The sequence below is a fragment of the Sander vitreus genome, chromosome 12 (genome assembly GCF_031162955.1).
Source record: "Sander vitreus isolate 19-12246 chromosome 12, sanVit1, whole genome shotgun sequence".
NCBI classification, from domain to species: Eukaryota; Metazoa; Chordata; class Actinopteri; order Perciformes; family Percidae; genus Sander; species Sander vitreus.
In genome coordinates, this window is record NC_135866.1 from 8171586 (window position 1) to 8188733 (window position 17148).

A 17148-nucleotide genomic window follows, 5' to 3' on the forward strand; every position below is an offset into this window, starting at 1 on the left:
TAGGTTGTGTTTTTGGAAGTATCTGCATCCTGTAAAAATCTTTAATTGAACCAGCTTGACAACAGATTTTTTCCTCCTCAGGACTCGCAGACAAAGACAACATGAACTCGGACTCTGCAAACAAAGCTCACAACAAGGTAAATACTCTCTCTGGCTCACTGCTTGGAACCTCAAGGCCCGTCTTGGATTCGTGGAGGAAGTAGGAAGGAACTTAATCCTTTAAACAAACGGCACGTTTCGGAGAGCTGTGCCCTTCCTTGCGACACACAGCATGAATGAACCAAACTCACAGTCAATATGCTGTGGGCCAGGCAATCTCAGTTTATCTTGGAGTCCACTGCCTCACAACTTGTGTCAGAATATCTGTGTGGACTGGGCATTCAGGGTTGAGGAAATTTTTTTTATATTTTAGCCTTGTATGTTTGATAGAGCTGGCCAGTAGATGAGCGATTTCTTTTTTTTGTGTTTGAAGAAAATGCTGTAGTTATAATTTGAAATCAAAAGGTACTTCAGTCTTAACGAAAAACAAAGACGCCGTTCTTTTTGTTGTAATCAGTGCAAAGAGAAGATGGTGAACCCAACCAGTGTCATAACATTGTGCACTGCCGCATACTTTCATGTTGGTGAATGAAACCGAATGCCAGAATGAATTTTGGAGGTGTGTGCGTTCTGAGAAGAGATGGTGATGACTCACAGCTGTGATCCTCTGTAGTTATGCTAATGCAAAGCTAATGCACGCACATAGAAAAAAAAAAAGATCCCATCTGCCCAATTAGCGGGCCTTTCTTTGTTGTTTTCAACAGCAGCTGTGTGTTTGTGTATACACATCTGTCCTTTACCTCTCTTTGTAAGGTGCAGGTGTGATCTGTAGAGGATGTTTGCATCTGACATCCGTTTGTAATGCACACACTTACATCCAATGCAGAGTGGGTTAATGATCAAAATGATCATTGTGCGTTGCATTGTAACCCATTGAGCACAAGTGTTGCATGCATTGACCCTTGGATTACAGTTAACAAACAGTTCACCAAACTAGCCTGCTGTTCCTGTGTGCTCTGTAGATCTCTTCAGAGAAGCTGCAGAGAGCGGGGAAGGTTCTCCGCAACGTCATCCTGTCCAGAGCCCCACACATGATTCGAGACAGGAAGTACCACCTCAAGACATACAGGTGGGGGGCATGTTTTTCTACAATTCCAACTGTGTGTTTACAGTTACACAGAATTATGCATGCAACAGCTTCAAAAGCTAATGTTCTGTGGATTTAATGTGTACGTGTGTATTGCAGACAATGCTGTGTGGGCACAGAGCTGGTGGATTGGTTGGTGCTGCAGAGTGCCTGTGTTCTCACACGCTCCCATGCTGTTGGGATGTGGCAGACACTACTAGAAGAAGGGGTGCTCAACCACGGTAACTTACGCTTCGGCTTTCTCTATTGCTTTCTCATAGTAGTGTAGGCTGTTTAGTTTCACTTCATGCACTGCACGTTGTCATACAATACCAAACCTCTATCGGAAAACAGCCAAAAAGTGTCTCTGTTTGACTCTTGAGTTGGAGTGGTGGTTTTACTAAAAAAGTGTTAGTTCAAATATACCAGCATTGGAAATAAATGAGGGGTTTTGAAGCAGCAACATAAAATATAGATTACATCTCGATCTCAAATCCACACGCTTCAAAGAAGCTGTCTAAAGTTGTCTTCTGAGAGAAAAAAACAACAGCTGTGATTGCTCAGAATCGGTAGGCAGTACGGTATGTGTGCTTATACGCGTACAGTTGTGTCTTTTTTTGACCATGTGTGTTTGTCTGCTCTTCAGTGGACCAGGACCTGGGTTTCCAGGACAAGTACCTGTTCTACCGTTTTCTTGACGATGAGGATCAGGACACGCCGTTGCCTGGTGAGGAGGAGAAGAGGGAGAGTGAGGAAGAGCTGCCAGAGACCGTCCTGTTCCTCGCTCAGATTGGCCCTGACGCACTGCTGCGCATGATCCTCAGGAAATCGTCAGTAACAATGAATAATATGGCATGAACTTTACACTGGCAACACATTACTAGTTACATATACTGTATATTATTTTCAAGTAAATCAAGAAAGCTTATTTAATCATATGACTTTTCATATGTAATGTGCTACTTTACTGCAGTCTTTTTTTTATCTTCATATTTCAATTATGCTGCTGAGTTGGCATACTGAACCAAATGTAATCCAAAACCAATATTTGTAATATGCCTTACTATCTGTTAGGAAACGATCCAATCACGTCCAAACACGGACCCGTGTGACTCTGAAAGCTGTGGCGAGCTCTCGGAGAACAAAGTGACACGACGCAGGGTTCAGTTCACAATCTTCTAGAGGTTTAACGAGACACACGAGGATATATACATTTTCTAACAATGGCTCCATTCACTCAGATGACGTGAGAGTAGAAAGACAAGAGAGAGGCTCCATAAGAAAGGAGGATTGGTTCAGGGTTGTTTCACGCAGATAAATCTTCAGGAAAGAGAATAGTGTTACAATTTATGATTCAAAATAAAACAGATGAGAGAGTCTATCATAACATAATATGAAGAAATCATCTGTAGTGACTACTTTCCAAACAGCAATATTATTTTAGCTTTTGGGTTTGTCATTATTACTGCAACATGCATGAAACGTTCATGGTGAGTTCATCTTGAGAAAGGTGTGTGTGTGTGTGTGTGTGTGTGTGTGTGTGTGTGTGTGTGTGTGTGTGTGTGTGTGTGTGTGTGTGTGTGTGTGTGTGTGTGTGTGTGTGTGTGTGTGTGTGTGTGTGTGTGTGTGTAGGCCTGGTCAGAGGACAGGGGATGACCTAGAGATCATCTATGATGAGCTGCTTCACATCAAGGCCTTAGCTCACCTCTCCAACACTGTGAGTAAGCCGGTTCACTTTTCTTTTAAAGGGACAGTACCGATTTCCAAAACGGCTGTTCATTTATCAGAACCACTTGCCGCAGTTGTTTTTGTTTTTAAGACCAGACCGATAAGTTGTAGTTACTAACATTAGCATTAGCATTTCTCTTACCCATATAATGGGACACAGTATTACACCAATCGGCCCTGTGTTAGCATTCATCATGTGGAGGAGCAGGGGTGTAGTGCTCTTTGTTGCACGTGTGCAGGTGCATGGTTCAGTTGTGGCTCGAAGGTTTTGTAACCACTGTTCGTATGGTGCAAGTTTACATACTATTGGTCAACTATAACTATAAAATGAAAGGATGTTTTGTTGCCTTGTCATCTTAACTAGTTAACAGTTGCCAACTTTTAAGGTGGAATGTGTTCTTGCATGTTATTCAATGCATACGCTGACATTGTCAGTTAATCAACACAACTTAAGTGTCAAAATGGCAATTTGTTTTTTATGTCTCTCTTTTATGACATATGCGTTAGTGATTATTGGATCTTTAAGCGGTTAAAATATAACAATTTCAGCCGCATTATGCAAACTGAGAATATTCCATTTCCTCACTTCCTCACAAAAAAAGAGCATTACACCGCTGTAGAGGAGTCCTTAAGTCTGTGTTTTTGTTTGTTTTTTATGCTCCATGTAGTCCTAGAATCAGCGTTCTGTATATTAGACGCAATCACATTATTACAGTAATGTAAAGGTACATGAAGCACATTCCAGGAAGTGGTTCACAAACAAATGGCTTTTTGATTGAACTGCTTTTTTATTCAGCTTTCCCTCCATTATCCTTTTGAACCCAATGCTTGTGAATATTAATTTCAGCAAACTAAAAGTCTCGTAAAACAAACCTGCTGTCATGAAGGACTGTAAGGACTCCAAGGTCGCTTTAAAGTGTAACTCTCGCCAAAATGCAACCTAGGGTCTTTTTGTGAATGTACCCGAGTCAAACTTTCGTTTAAAAGCATATTTAGGACAGAAGCGCCACTTTTAAGATGTACCATATTTTTGTTTTTCGGTCAAATGGCCTTTTGAATGGGAGTAATAGGGGCACTTTAATGCTAGCCTCAAAATAGCTATTTTTAAAACACTAAGAAGGATCGACACAACATGAAACTTTGCTCGAAGTATCACCAGGGGCTCTACACCTTAACAAAAGATTGACAAAATTGTTTGTGTACCCAGAGTTTACTAAAAAACGTTTTGAACAACTCACCGTAGCTCTTGTTGTTTCCAACCGCAACCACCTCGGCAGTCAAAACGAGTCGATATCAAAACCAGTAGCCACAGATTTAGTAAAATCCCTTGTGCACCGGTGTAGTTAAGTGGCAATTCCGTCCTAAATATGCATTTAAACAAAAGTGTCACTCGGGTACATTCACAAAAAGACCCTAGGTTGCATTTTGGCGAGTTACGCTTTAAATGATCCTTTAAAAACCCTCATCTGTGCATTTTACTGTTCTATCACATATTTCTGCAGTGCAGCTTAATCCAATATGACTTGAGCGGTGTACTCTGGTTTTTAGGTGAAGAGGGAACTGGCGAGCGTCGTGATCTTCGAGTCGCATGCAAAAGCTGGAACCGTGTGTGAGTTTTCACTTTGTTTTCAAAGTCTGACACTATGCCCACTCTATATACTATATACTGTACTGTATATACTATATACACTCTGTATAACTGGACGTTTCGATGGATTTTTTTTGTCAGTTTTCAGGGGTTATGAGGAGCAATATATGAGAGAGAAATGTGGTAATCATTGATCATTGTTTAGATACATTAAACCACGTTAAGCTTTTTCACGTTAAGCGTTTTAGAATGTCCCGCTCAACACCCCTTTTCTTGTAGAATTAATCGAACATCCTCTTTCCTTATGTTTGATCCATTCTCCTTTGCATTTTGTGTACATCCACCTATATCCGTGGAGTTGGCCAGATGTTTGTAACTATTCATAAATAAAAGTAATTGCCCGATCCAAATCGCTGTATCCCTTGCTCCGGAACAGATTACAATACTTTAAAATCCGTTTTAAATGTCGTAGTGAAACAATATAATGGTGACGACTTGCAAGCAAAGCAGCAATGTCCTGATAATGAAGACCTAGATTAAAATATAGTGCAGCTAGCTCCTGTACAGTAGTCATTTCTCTAACTGTCATGGCCCAGGCTACGTCAATATACGGCTTTCATGTGCTCACACAAAAGTTTTGCGTGCTCACGCAAAACTTTCATGTGCGCACATGAAAAGGTTTTGCATGCGCACATGAAAGTTTCACGTGAGCACATGAAACTAAACTTTAGATTTTTTTCCCCCGCTCATGTCCCCTTAGGGGCTCCGTAGCAATGGACACGAGATGGTCACAAGGAGTATGTATATCATGTCTGTGTGTTCAGATTTCACTGTTATAGCTCAAAGACAGAGTATTGACGCAAATTGTAGCTCACGTCTCTCCCGTGGCTCCCCTGGGGATGTATGTGGGGGTGATATGTGTTTGTCCTCTTTATCTTCCAGTGTTCAACCAAGGAGAGGAGGGCACATCATGGTACATCATCCAGAAGGGCTCTGTCAATGTGGTTATCTACGGCAAGGTGTGTGTGTGCTTGAATGCATCCACCCACCCACATGCTTATATTTCTTTGTTTGACACATGCAGTTTTCTGCTTCATTTGGTGATGTGTCATCCGTATGCAATGGATTGAAATGTGTAGCTGATCGTGTCTGTATGGAGCAGACCAGTGGTATCTGCCCTGCGGGGATAAAAAAAAAAACAGTGGACTTGGACTAACTCTGCACAGCTAACCATGACTCATCACTTTGATTAAATGGCTTAAGGGATTGTGCGAATACACAATTTGACACCACACACCGATCTACAACCACTGCACAGTTAGATGTACTGCACATGCTCATGTACACACACACACACACACACACACACACACACACACACACACACACACACACACACACAGATGACTCATCTCAGTTCTGTGTGCTCTTGCTCCTTTCTGTTTTTTCTTCAGGGCTTAAGATGATTAGTGAACTGTGTTTGAGCTTGTGTGTATGTTGGTGCGTGTTTGTGTATGCGTGCATTCATGCGTGTGTATGTGTGTCTCAGGGTGTGGTGTGTACACTCCACGAGGGTGATGACTTTGGGAAGTTGGCCCTGGTTACAGATTCACCTCGTGCTGCCTCCATCGTCCTGAGAGAGGACAACTGTCACTTCCTGCGTGTGGATAAGGAAGACTTCAACAGGATACTCAGGGTAGGCAGACGAGAGATGGACATGTATCCTCTGATGGGATACAAGTGTAGTCACACGAGCACCAAATGACCACCTTCGACAAATACTGTTGTATATTCACAAAGTCACTGCTAAGCCAACATTCTTTCAGCTAAGTTAACAGTTAGATGCATTTGATCAAACGTCTGAATTAATTCATTTCGGCTGTCTAAAGCAGTGGTTTTCCAACCTTTTTCGGTCTGAGGTACCCCCACAGCCCTGTTAGATGAACCCACGTACCCCTTCATTAATTCCCAATGTGTTCCAAACACTATTAATTATATAAAGGTTTTTCATACAGCTGAACTGTCAATAATTAGGCTGGTTTGGTAACCATTTCAGCCGCTTATGCATTTCTTTTATCTCTTTATTCATACCATTTATTTATTACTTATAAATAGCTAACCATTTCAGACAATTATGCATTACGTTTAGCTATTTATTTCTGCCATTTACACTACCGGTCAAAAGTTTGGGGTCACTTAGAAATTTCCATTATAGACAGAATACCAGCTGAGATCAGATGCATTGTTTTTTTTAATCAGTGCAGCAGTTTTCAGACTACATTATGTGCTTACATAATTGCAAAAGGCTTCTCAACTGTTGTAGAAAGAAGTGGCTGATCTTTAATGCAATATCTACATTGCCCATTATCAGCAACCATTCATCCAATGTTCCAAAGGCACATTCTGTTTACTAATCTGATATCATTTTAAAAGGCTAACTGAGAAAACATTGGAGAACCCTTTTGCAATTATGTAAGCACATAATGTAATCTGAAAACTGCTGCCCTGATTAAAAAAAAACAATGCATCTGATCTCAGCTGGTATTCTGTCTGTAATGGAGTGGAATGGAAATTTCTAAGTGAACCTAAACGTTTGACTGGTAGTGTATGTATTAATTTCTTCCTTACCTGTTTAACGTTCCTGTGTTCAGGTGCTAAAGCTAATATATTCTTTTGATAAAATCATAATTTCCTTCTTTTTAAAAAAAATTCTGCTCTACAATCTTTCTTAGCAGAAGTACCCCCTGGGGTACAAGTACCTCTGGTTGGGAATCACTGCCATACTGGTACTACATGCCCAGTGAAGCTGCCTGACTGATGTTTGTCTCCCTCCTCTGGTAGAGGAGCTGTGTTACATTTAAAAAAGCCACACATTTTTTTTGCATTTGACATGGAGTGATATTACTGACTTTGTACATGCATCTCGTTGTGTTTCTTAGGATGTGGAAGCCAACACAGTGCGTTTGAAAGAGCATGAACAAGCTGTGCTGGTGTTAGAAAAGAGTCCTCGCGCCTCCACCCTGGGAAGCATCAAGTATGTGTGTGTTCGCGTGAGGAGTCTCGCATGTACGTACGTACTTTACAAGTGCACAGGAGAATGAATCTGTCTTTCTTACCTCACCGTTTGCAGGTACACTGTGATATCAGGAACGCCAGAGAAGATTCTCGAGCACTTCCTGGAGGCCATGAGGATGGACATACATCACAGTGAACCAGGTAGCCAAATCGATGCATTGTAATGAAAGAGGGATGTGGATTATTAATTATGGATGGCATTTTCATAACCTTTCCGAACCTCTTTTGCACTCTATTTCCCTCCTTTCCCCTCTGACTCTCTTCCCTCTTGCCGTCTGTTTTTCTTCTCGTCTGTTAGACCCAGCAGTGGATGATTTTGTCCTCATGCACAGTATCTTCATGCCCAACAGCCAGCTGTGCCCTCTACTCATGGCACAATATCCTTTCTGCCTTTGCTCTCTCTTTATGTACGATATTTCCTTTTTTTACAGTATACTGTCTGCGACACCTTATCTGGTAGATACACTCACAAATCTATAACTGTGGCCAGAATAGTATAATAGAAAACATTGCTATTTGCTGCTTACTAAAACAGTGCTACTGACAGCATCTTGGATTGTGCAATGGGTTTTGTTTATGGTAGCGCTGAAGCAGCAGTTGACCATTCAGCACTCATGAACCGCCCACCTCCCTTCACACCATAGTAACAAGTTGTAATCCCAGCTGCTTTTATTTATTGTCTTAGTCATTGCAATGCAAGTGTTCAGCTGCGTGTGCTTTATCACTGCTGCACTGACGGTTATACATAATAAACAGAACCCTTATTTGGTACCTAGTAGGACAGTAATGTGGCTTGAGAAGGTTGAAATATCAGTTATATTTTCATTGGTTTAGTTTATTAGTGTAGTTTATTTTAAACATGTTAAAAAATATAAATAAGAACATTTCAGTACAGGCAAGAAAACCAACACAAACAAAATCCTCAGCAAACATCTTTCAAAATAACAGTTACTCATTACATTTATTTTTTTTATTTTTTATACTTTAGTTAAATAAAAAAACAATTTAATTCTTCACTTATTTATATGCATATATGTATGTATACACACATTCATATATGCATACAGTACCAGTCAAACGTTTGGGCACGCTTTCCTATTCAAGTGAATGAGAAAGCGTGTTCAAACTTTTGACTGGTACATACATACACGCACATACATATGCATACACATAAACGCACACATGCTTACATACATACATACATACATACATACATACATACATACATACATACATACATACATACATACATACATACATACATACTTTTGATTTTCTCCAGCTATCCCCTTTTTCATCTGTCAGTTAAATCAAATCAAACAATACCCCATCCAAACATCCAAAAGTAAAGCAGATCCTATTGTAAACTGGATGATACGATGGGTTTAGCCGCCATATGTTTTGTTTAGATTCATGCTGCGGTCGTACAGGTTTTGAGAATCGGATAAGCAATCGACAAATTGCATATCACTGTCTGTCTGTTTGCTTATGAGATCCGAAATGTAAGATCCACGTCTCTGTATTCATCTTTAACCTTGTGTGCACCTACCATGTGGCGTCTCCGCCCGGCTCTGAACAGGAGAGGTTGGAGTATGCGCTCAACAGTAAGAGGAGGGCCCTCATTCTGGCCCTGCGCTGGGCTAAAACACACACGTACCTGCTTCAGGAGGAGCCTTCTGCAATCTCTTTCCTCGAGGTGACCAAAAGCAAGCTTTTAAATGCAGTAAATGACCTAACGTACACAGATCCTATGCATGGTCTGAGTGTGGTTCTTCCTCTCCGTCTCTGTAGGAGTTGTATGGGAGCTTATCAAATGATTCTCGGGTGTTGAGAGCTCTGAAAGACTTTGTTCCTGACCTGGAGAAAGTTGTCAAATTACAGTACGTTTCCCAGCTCCTGCACGTTAAACTTTACCTGTGATTTCTTTTAATGTACCAGCCACATTTATTGTATTTTTTTTTTTATTATTGCTTCTGCACTTACATTTGTAGTTCGGAAGAAGCCAAATCCATAAAAAAGGTACATCTAGACTACTGTTTTCAACTAAATAGTTCATTTCAAATGTTATCATTGTGATGTGGATGCTGACTACACTGTCTCGCGTAATCAACAGAAAACCCTAATACGACAGTTCAGCAATGGAGAGGAAAGACTGCAGAAGAAACAGCCCATTAGGAATCATGATGACAGTAAGTTAGTGTGTGTGTGTGTGTGTGTGTGTGTGTGTGTGTGTGTGCATAATTATTTTACTCTGCTTGTGGCGAGCCCTGAAGAGCAAGATATTTATGTCCTCAGCAGATGAATTTAATATTTTGATAATCTTTTGTATTGTGTGGCTGGTAAGGGCTTCAGACTTTCAGCCTTCTTTTGTTTGTTGTGGACAAATGCATCTTCATCTTGGACATTTTTATTCATTACAAATCAGAAGTATAGTATTTCAGTGACTTTTTTTGTATGTGTGTCTAGTCCTATTGAAGGTGTACTGCGGTGATCACACATACACTACTATCCGGGTTGCCGTGGCAGCAACGGGAAGAGAAGTGATCAGCGCTGTGGCTGACAAACTTGGCACCACTGATGAGCTTGTGTTGGTCCACCTCAGCTCTGCAAGTGGTAAGAAAACAGATTTATTTAGATATGAACGAGCAGTTGACAGCAGCATTACCTACAGACCGATGACAGTGTAAGTCATTTCACGGTTCACAGAACCCTGCGGTTCGGTTCGTATCACGGTTTTAGGGTCACGGTTTTCAGTTCTGTACGGTTCTTGTTATTTTTTCTTCTAATCTTTAACACTCCAGAAATATACTTCAGCATATGATAAATAGCTAAAATTAGCATATTGAATGCATGTTGCACAATACATGCACACAGTGGCAGTTCTATCTATTGTTTTATTTCCGCTGTCATCAAATGTAACATGAAATCCAAAATGTTCCCACACACCAGACTATATACGACGCTGGCGCATCCTCCAACTCCGGGCAGCCTTCCTCATCTCTCCCACTTACCATTTCTGCACGTGACGTGACCTGCAGCGCTCCACACTCCACCTGAGGAGCGGTCGGCTCGGCGCCTCTCAAAATCTGACGAAAACCTTTTAAACTGACCTTTGTCGATTAAAAAAATCAGAGAGATTCAGCAACTGTATGGCCTATTTCTCGCTGAAAATGTTTTCGGTGAACTATTTTCGTAAAATACGAGATCGTATTCAGAACGAGACGCCATTAGAGTCTGTTTTGAAATTCGGGAGCAGCAAGAACCACGTGACGCGTTCGTCCAATCAGCTGCCATGTGTTGCGTTCGTCACGCTCATCCCCCTCGTCGTTTATATACTGTCCATGGTCGTTTCCAGTAAGTGTTTTAACATAGGTGTTGAAAGTGGGCACTACGGCAGTAAGAGGTTAGTGCACATTAACAGTGTGCTGATGAACCGTGCGACACACACACACACTCCGAACCGAGACATGCGAACCGAGCGGTTCGGATGTTTTTTCATGAACCCTACCGCCCCTAATGAATACTGTTAGTTAACTGGGTATACCATGTGTACTGTGTATACAAGGAGCAGGATTTAAAGTTTGCTAAATGAAAATGGTGTCACTTAGGCTACGTTCAGACTGCAGGCAAAAGTGGCCCAAATCAGATTTTTTTTGGGGTCAAGTGACCAGGTCAGACTTCTTCAGAAGTAGTGTGAACACTCAAATCTTGCCCAGATCAGATTTTTTCAAATCAGATTTAGACCACTTCCATATGTGGTCCTGAATCAGACCCAGGTCTGATTATTTATTTATTTATTTATTTTTTTCCAATGCAGCCACAGTGTGAACAACCAAGGTGGATTTGATGCGACTTTTACGTCAAGCTACATCGACATTTGTCACAATTATGCACAGGTGGGAGTTAAACTGCGTCTCTGTGAAGCTATTCACAACGCAGTCCCACCACTCCAGGCTTCGTCTCTGCGTCCACACAGACCTCTGTAGTGAATTTGCAGCCATAACCCAGCAAAAGGCCAAAATAGCCAATTTGGCTCTCTTTCTCTTCATTCTTCTCCTCAGCACCTGCTCATTAATGTTACGGCTGCCATTACACAGACATGTTGAAATAAAAGCGAAAATGCTTACTTCCTCCATAACCTCCCTAACTTTAGTGCCACAGCGTGCTGCGTCTGATGTCATTGTTATTGTTCTTTTGCGCATGCGGGTCAGTTCGAAACCGCAAACAGTTCACACTGGAATCTGATATAGGCCACATTTTAAAAGGTAATGTGAACAGCCAATTAAAGGCAGGGTTGGTAATGTTGAAAAGCTAGCGAGATTTAAAAGTAGCATCTCCTCAGGGCTAAGTCTAACCCCTCCCGCTGCCCTGGGGGCTCCGACACACACCCCACACAGATGTGCACGAGCAGAGCGGAGAAAGGAGCACAGTTTTACCTCACGCCTCATTCAGCGGTTATCAAACAGTTAATATTATCATACCGACTGTTGAAAACTAACATGACTACTGTTAGCAATGCAGTGATGACGCACACTAAGCTCAGGCTCGTACACAGGAGGGGTAGAGTACGTGAAGCGTGGCGAGGAGGCATCTCATTGGTTCTTTCCATAAGTTATTTATTGCTGTTGCGGTGTAAGGAACATTTCAAACAGTATAGGAAAAAGTGTATATAGGAAATAGTTACCAACCCTGTCTTTTATGGTCTACGTGTTGGGACATATCTGGGTGGTGATTAAAACTCAACTATCCCCATTTTTGTTACAGAAAAACAAATCCTAAAGCCTAATGACGTTTCAGTGTTTTCCACTCTGAGCATCAACGGCCGATTATTTGCCTGTCCTCGAGACCAGCTCAACAGTCTGGTAAGAGATTAATGTTCCCCCTGTTTACTTTGAACTTGTGAAGTTTTTTTTTTTTAATGAAAATGGTGCATTCTTTATTGCGATTGTACTGTGATGGTGATGATTATGTACAGGAGTTCAAACAGTGATAAGTAAAGCACACCTCGCCATGCTTTATGGGAATCATATGCACTATTACAATGGATCTTTGTCACGTGACATTGTTTGAAAGAAGCCACATGTATAAACGAATTTGATTGTAATACTTTGATTCTTTGAATATGTGTGAACTGTACTCTTGTGTATGTTTGTGTGTATGCGTGTCTCAGACTCCCCTCCCAGACCAGGAGGGTCCCTCTGCAGGCTCCATGTCAACCTTTGAGCTGATGAGCTCTAAGGACCTGGCTTACCAAATGACCATGTATGACTGGGAGCTCTTCAGCTGTATGCATGAGGTAGCGTGTACACACACACACACACACACACACACACACACACACACAATAACTTCAATCAATCAAATGTATCTAAAGTGTACACCATAAAACATTAAAAGAACACATAAATGGGCGCGGGACAGAGGCTCGACGCAGAGGTCCTGTCCTGTCTAATAAAGGCCTAAAATGCCACTAAAAACAATTTAAAAACAAAATCTAAAGAACACATAAATAACACACAGCAACAAAAGCACTAAAACAGTAATAATAAAACAATACAAAACCAGCAACATGAAACAATGAGTTAAAAGTTTTGTTTGTAATGGACGCAGAAAGGATGGCTGCTGTGGTTGGCTATAAGATAATGAGAAGAGGATTTAAAAATGTCAACTGGTTGAGCTTCTTTAGCATGTAGTGGGAGGCCATTCCAAAGATGAGGGGCACGGTAGGAGAATGCTCTATACCCAACAGATTTACTAGGGGAATGACCAGGAGACCAGCATCAAGGGAGTGGAGAAGGTGTGTATAATAAGCTCAGATAAAACTTCAGGCCAGTAGAAGAAGACAAGCATGTACAATGTTGCATAAAGCCTTATTTTACACTCTGAAATGAAGTTTCCGGTATGGAGGACGACCAGACAAGCCCTTTACAGCAAGTTGGCTTTTTATTGGCCTTCTTTCTACGCTGGTGCTGCATCATTATCCATGATAAAAGCCCTGCATGAGGAATACTTGATAGATGCCATGTAACAGGGCCTGTCCACTGGATCAACTTCATACCTGCTCCCCTTAAACATCTCCTCCCTTTTGTCCCCAGCATGAGCTGCTCTACCACACGTTTGGCCGGCAGAGCTTTAGAAGAACCACGGCTAATCTGGACCTGTTCCTGCGGAGGTTCAACCAGGTTCAGCTGTGGGTGGTCACTGAGGTGTGCCTCTGCGGACAGCTCAGCAAGAGAGTCCAGCTCCTCAAGAAGTTCATCAAGATCGCTGCACAGTGAGTGGGAGCTGCGGGTGACCGTCACACACTTCATACGCATGCTGCTCTGCACACATGCACTTAGATGAGGAGTCTCACTTTACGTCTTTGCTTGCGTGTGTGCGTATTTGTCCATAGCTGTCGGGAGTTTAAGAACCTGAATTCATTCTTTGCCATCATCATGGGGATGAGCAACCCTGCGGTCAGCAGATTGAGCCAGACGTGGGAGGTAAACTTTGTCTAATCTTTGTCTAGATCTTCAGTGAACCTCGGCTGTATTGCACGATTGCTAAAGGTAGCCATTGCTACTACATTCATGTCACTGAGATCCTCTTGTTTTTCATGGCAGAAACTCCCCACCAAGTTTAAGAAGTTCTATGCTGAGTTTGAGAGTATGATGGTGAGTTGCGTGAAATTCCATTCACCACAAATCTGGCAGCACAAATCTATAGATGGGTAGATAAAGAAAATGTATGCAGATAAATATCTAACATGGGCACCTGTACCTTTTAGAGATAATTAAGAAAATGTGTTTTTTTTGTAGTTTGGGTGAACTGACTTCCAAATGTCTTAGAAATTAACACAGTTTATATGTTTGGTGACAGGACCCATCAAGAAACCACCGGTCCTACCGGCTCACTGTCACCAAACTGGAGCCGCCTATCATCCCCTTCATGCCCCTCCTTCTCAAAGGTACGACTCAGTGTAGAGAACATCACCACTCCAGTCACTGTATCACATGGGAAATGAAGTCTGCGAGGAGGAACATGGATGCCATTAAATTTCATTCATTTTCTCTACAGACATGACATTTACACATGAGGGCAACAAGACCTTCATTGACAATATGGTCAATTTTGAGAAAATGGTGAGTTTCTGTGCACATTGAATGGGCAAATGATTCATTTTAAGGATATGTTTTATGCGTCATACCGTTCTTCACTCAAGTTTGACGTACTATCTAAAGAGCCTCCTTCTCCCCTATCTTTTCAGCGTATTATAGCGAACACAATTCGGCAAGTGAGGCACTGTAGAAGCCAACCATTCAGTAAGTCGGCTCGTTGCTCTACTTTGATCACATTTCCAGGCTGGCTTTGCACACATCTTACCAATGACAATTTTTTTCTTCTTCTGTGTCCTCTCTTACTGCGTTAGATCCCGAGATATGCCAACCCAACAAAAACCAAGCGGATGTACGGGGTTACGTTAGGAAGCTCTGCGTGATCGACAACCAGAGGGCACTGACGCAGCTCTCCTACAGGATGGAGCCTCGGCGGACATGAGCTCCAGATCTTCCATCGCCTTTTCTATGACGTTAGCATAAAAAACACAAAACACACATACGCACATACACATTACCTGGATAAAATAACTCAACTCGACTGGCCGTTTAGTAGCGAATCACAACGGTCAATGACTTTAGCACTACCATGAGCTATTCTGGATGAAGGACTTATTACTGTGCCATTACAGGCCTCTTGTTCCTGGACAGACCGAAACTGTTCAGCTACTCTTTCGTGGCTCTGTCTGAGGGTTTTAACCGTACTAGTTGTTACTGTTTGGGACCTGTTAGATAGAACTGTAATGTATAGAACTTGAATCGATATCCTGCATGACTGAACTTCAAAGGCTTTGTGTTCTATACAGTGGATTTCTATCGGAGTGTCCTGTAATGTTGTGCTACCCCCCAAAAGAGCCCTAGTTTACAATATATTACTGTACCTGCCTGTAAAGCAAACGTTGCTCTCCTGATGGTCTGACTCATAGACAGAAAACCCCATAAACTGTAGTAACCCAGACTCTTCATTCACCCTGTTGGATTTACGGATAAATATGAAAGTACTTATTTACTTCATAATCTACATGATTATATCCAGCTCTTTAGGATGTCCTTTAGGTAAATAGCAGTGTCCCTTAACTAGTCAGACACTTCAAAACTACTAGACAGAGTATTAGTTGGATTAAAGCCCTAATTGTACTGCAAACAGTGTTAACATTTGACACAACAGTATTGCGTTTTATTTTTCATCGGAGAAAAGCTCCTGTAATGATCTGTTCTGAGGTCAGTTGTCTAACCAAATTGTACTTCTTCTGATTTGGAATCACTGACCCTAGATGCATAGACGACTTGTACTTTGGGGGGGAAATCTTGTCATCTGAGTCCGTGTAATTTAATTTATATATATGTGAGTGTAGATTGTGAGTGTGTTCTTGACAAGTGTCATTTATTTTCCTTTGATCTCAGGAGCTTCTGATGTGACTGTGTGTGTGTGTGTGTGTGTGTGTGTGTGTGTGTGTGTGTCGAGAACTGCTGTAAAGGCTGGCTTTTCCCCCAGAGCAGCCTGTAACTGTACTTGTATGTGTGGTCTGCCTTGTAAATAAAAAATAAAAAGCTAATTTAACAGTGCTTATGCTTTGATGACAGTCTTCAAAATGTGTTTTTGCCCCGCCGAGAGGAAAACTGAGGATGGTGATGCATTCAAAGGGTGGTGTTTATTTTAGTGTATAACACTTTTGTACTATGTAGTGAAATGATTCATTGTAGCTTCGAAGGAGTCATGTTTTATTCATCCAGTGAATCACTGTTACGTTTCCTACTGTCACTAACTGAGAAGTGTCCTAACTTCCCCGAGCTGATCCCACCTGTCCCTGCACCGTGATGTCAGCACGACTGATGATGTCACTGGGTCATTCCTGTCAGGGTGAGTAACACGCTGTCCCCAATAAAAATAAAGTAACACACTATCCCTGCTTGGCTTCTCTGGCAAGTGTGTGTGTGAGAGATGGATTTAGATATATGAGGCAGTCACCCTTGTTGCTTACTGATTTACTGTTTCTGACATGCTATAGGCCAGAGCAGTATATCTCTGTCTGTGTGTGAAGTGTATGGGGAGCTTTATATAGCCACAGTTATCCAGGAAGAAGGAATGCCCTGGATGCCAGTGACCATATTTGAACAGTGTGTCTGCTACAGGCAGACTGCACACACTGACTGCAAACCGTAACTTACACACACACACACACACACACACTCAAACCCTCACCTCCCCTTCATCTTCACGCTCTATGTATGTGTGTGTGTAAGCTTTGTGTTGTAGTTCCACTGGACCACCACTATCTGGCAATGTGATACCTTGTCTAGTAGTGACAGGGGAGCTCTGACTTTTCCTGACTCACAGGGAGCAAACTCTCTCTCTCTCTCTCTCTCTCTCTTTCCAGAACGTTTTGGTTTCTTCTCTCCCCGTCAATCGGTTCTGCTGACTGACAACATCCACTCCGGCCCTGTGGAGGAAACTACCCCGCCTCTCTTTATTTCTTATCCTTCGCTCTCTCTCT

At 41.9% G+C, this 17148-nt stretch overlaps 1 protein-coding gene across 4 annotated transcripts in view; it reads left to right on the forward strand.

Annotated features, from left to right (window-relative positions):
- LOC144526298 (rap guanine nucleotide exchange factor 4-like) overlaps positions 1-16160 on the forward strand; it is a 30429-nt gene extending 14269 nt beyond the window's left edge. The window contains exons 6-30 of one of the 4 annotated variants that reach the window (XM_078263674.1): positions 82-137; positions 1062-1168; positions 1286-1407; positions 1812-1995; positions 2798-2882; positions 4442-4502; positions 5424-5500; positions 6031-6177; positions 7421-7515; positions 7612-7697; positions 7855-7933; positions 9102-9252; positions 9348-9436; positions 9548-9575; positions 9670-9745; positions 10023-10169; positions 12321-12418; positions 12727-12852; positions 13652-13830; positions 13951-14041; positions 14162-14212; positions 14418-14505; positions 14616-14680; positions 14806-14860; positions 14968-16160. In XM_078263674.1, the coding sequence (XP_078119800.1) occupies positions 82-137; positions 1062-1168; positions 1286-1407; positions 1812-1995; positions 2798-2882; positions 4442-4502; positions 5424-5500; positions 6031-6177; positions 7421-7515; positions 7612-7697; positions 7855-7933; positions 9102-9252; positions 9348-9436; positions 9548-9575; positions 9670-9745; positions 10023-10169; positions 12321-12418; positions 12727-12852; positions 13652-13830; positions 13951-14041; positions 14162-14212; positions 14418-14505; positions 14616-14680; positions 14806-14860; positions 14968-15095 (2471 nt within the window). In that variant the 3' untranslated portion in view covers positions 15096-16160. Of the gene's footprint in view, positions 1-81; positions 138-1061; positions 1169-1285; positions 1408-1811; positions 1996-2797; positions 2883-4441; positions 4503-5423; positions 5501-6030; positions 6178-7420; positions 7516-7611; positions 7698-7854; positions 7934-9101; positions 9253-9347; positions 9437-9547; positions 9580-9667; positions 9746-10022; positions 10170-12320; positions 12419-12726; positions 12853-13651; positions 13831-13950; positions 14042-14161; positions 14213-14417; positions 14506-14615; positions 14681-14805; positions 14861-14967 lie in introns of all 4 variants that reach the window. The other 3 variants (XM_078263675.1, XM_078263676.1, XM_078263677.1) reach the window with 3 other exon arrangements.
- The last annotated feature ends 988 nt before the right edge of the window (positions 16161-17148 follow it).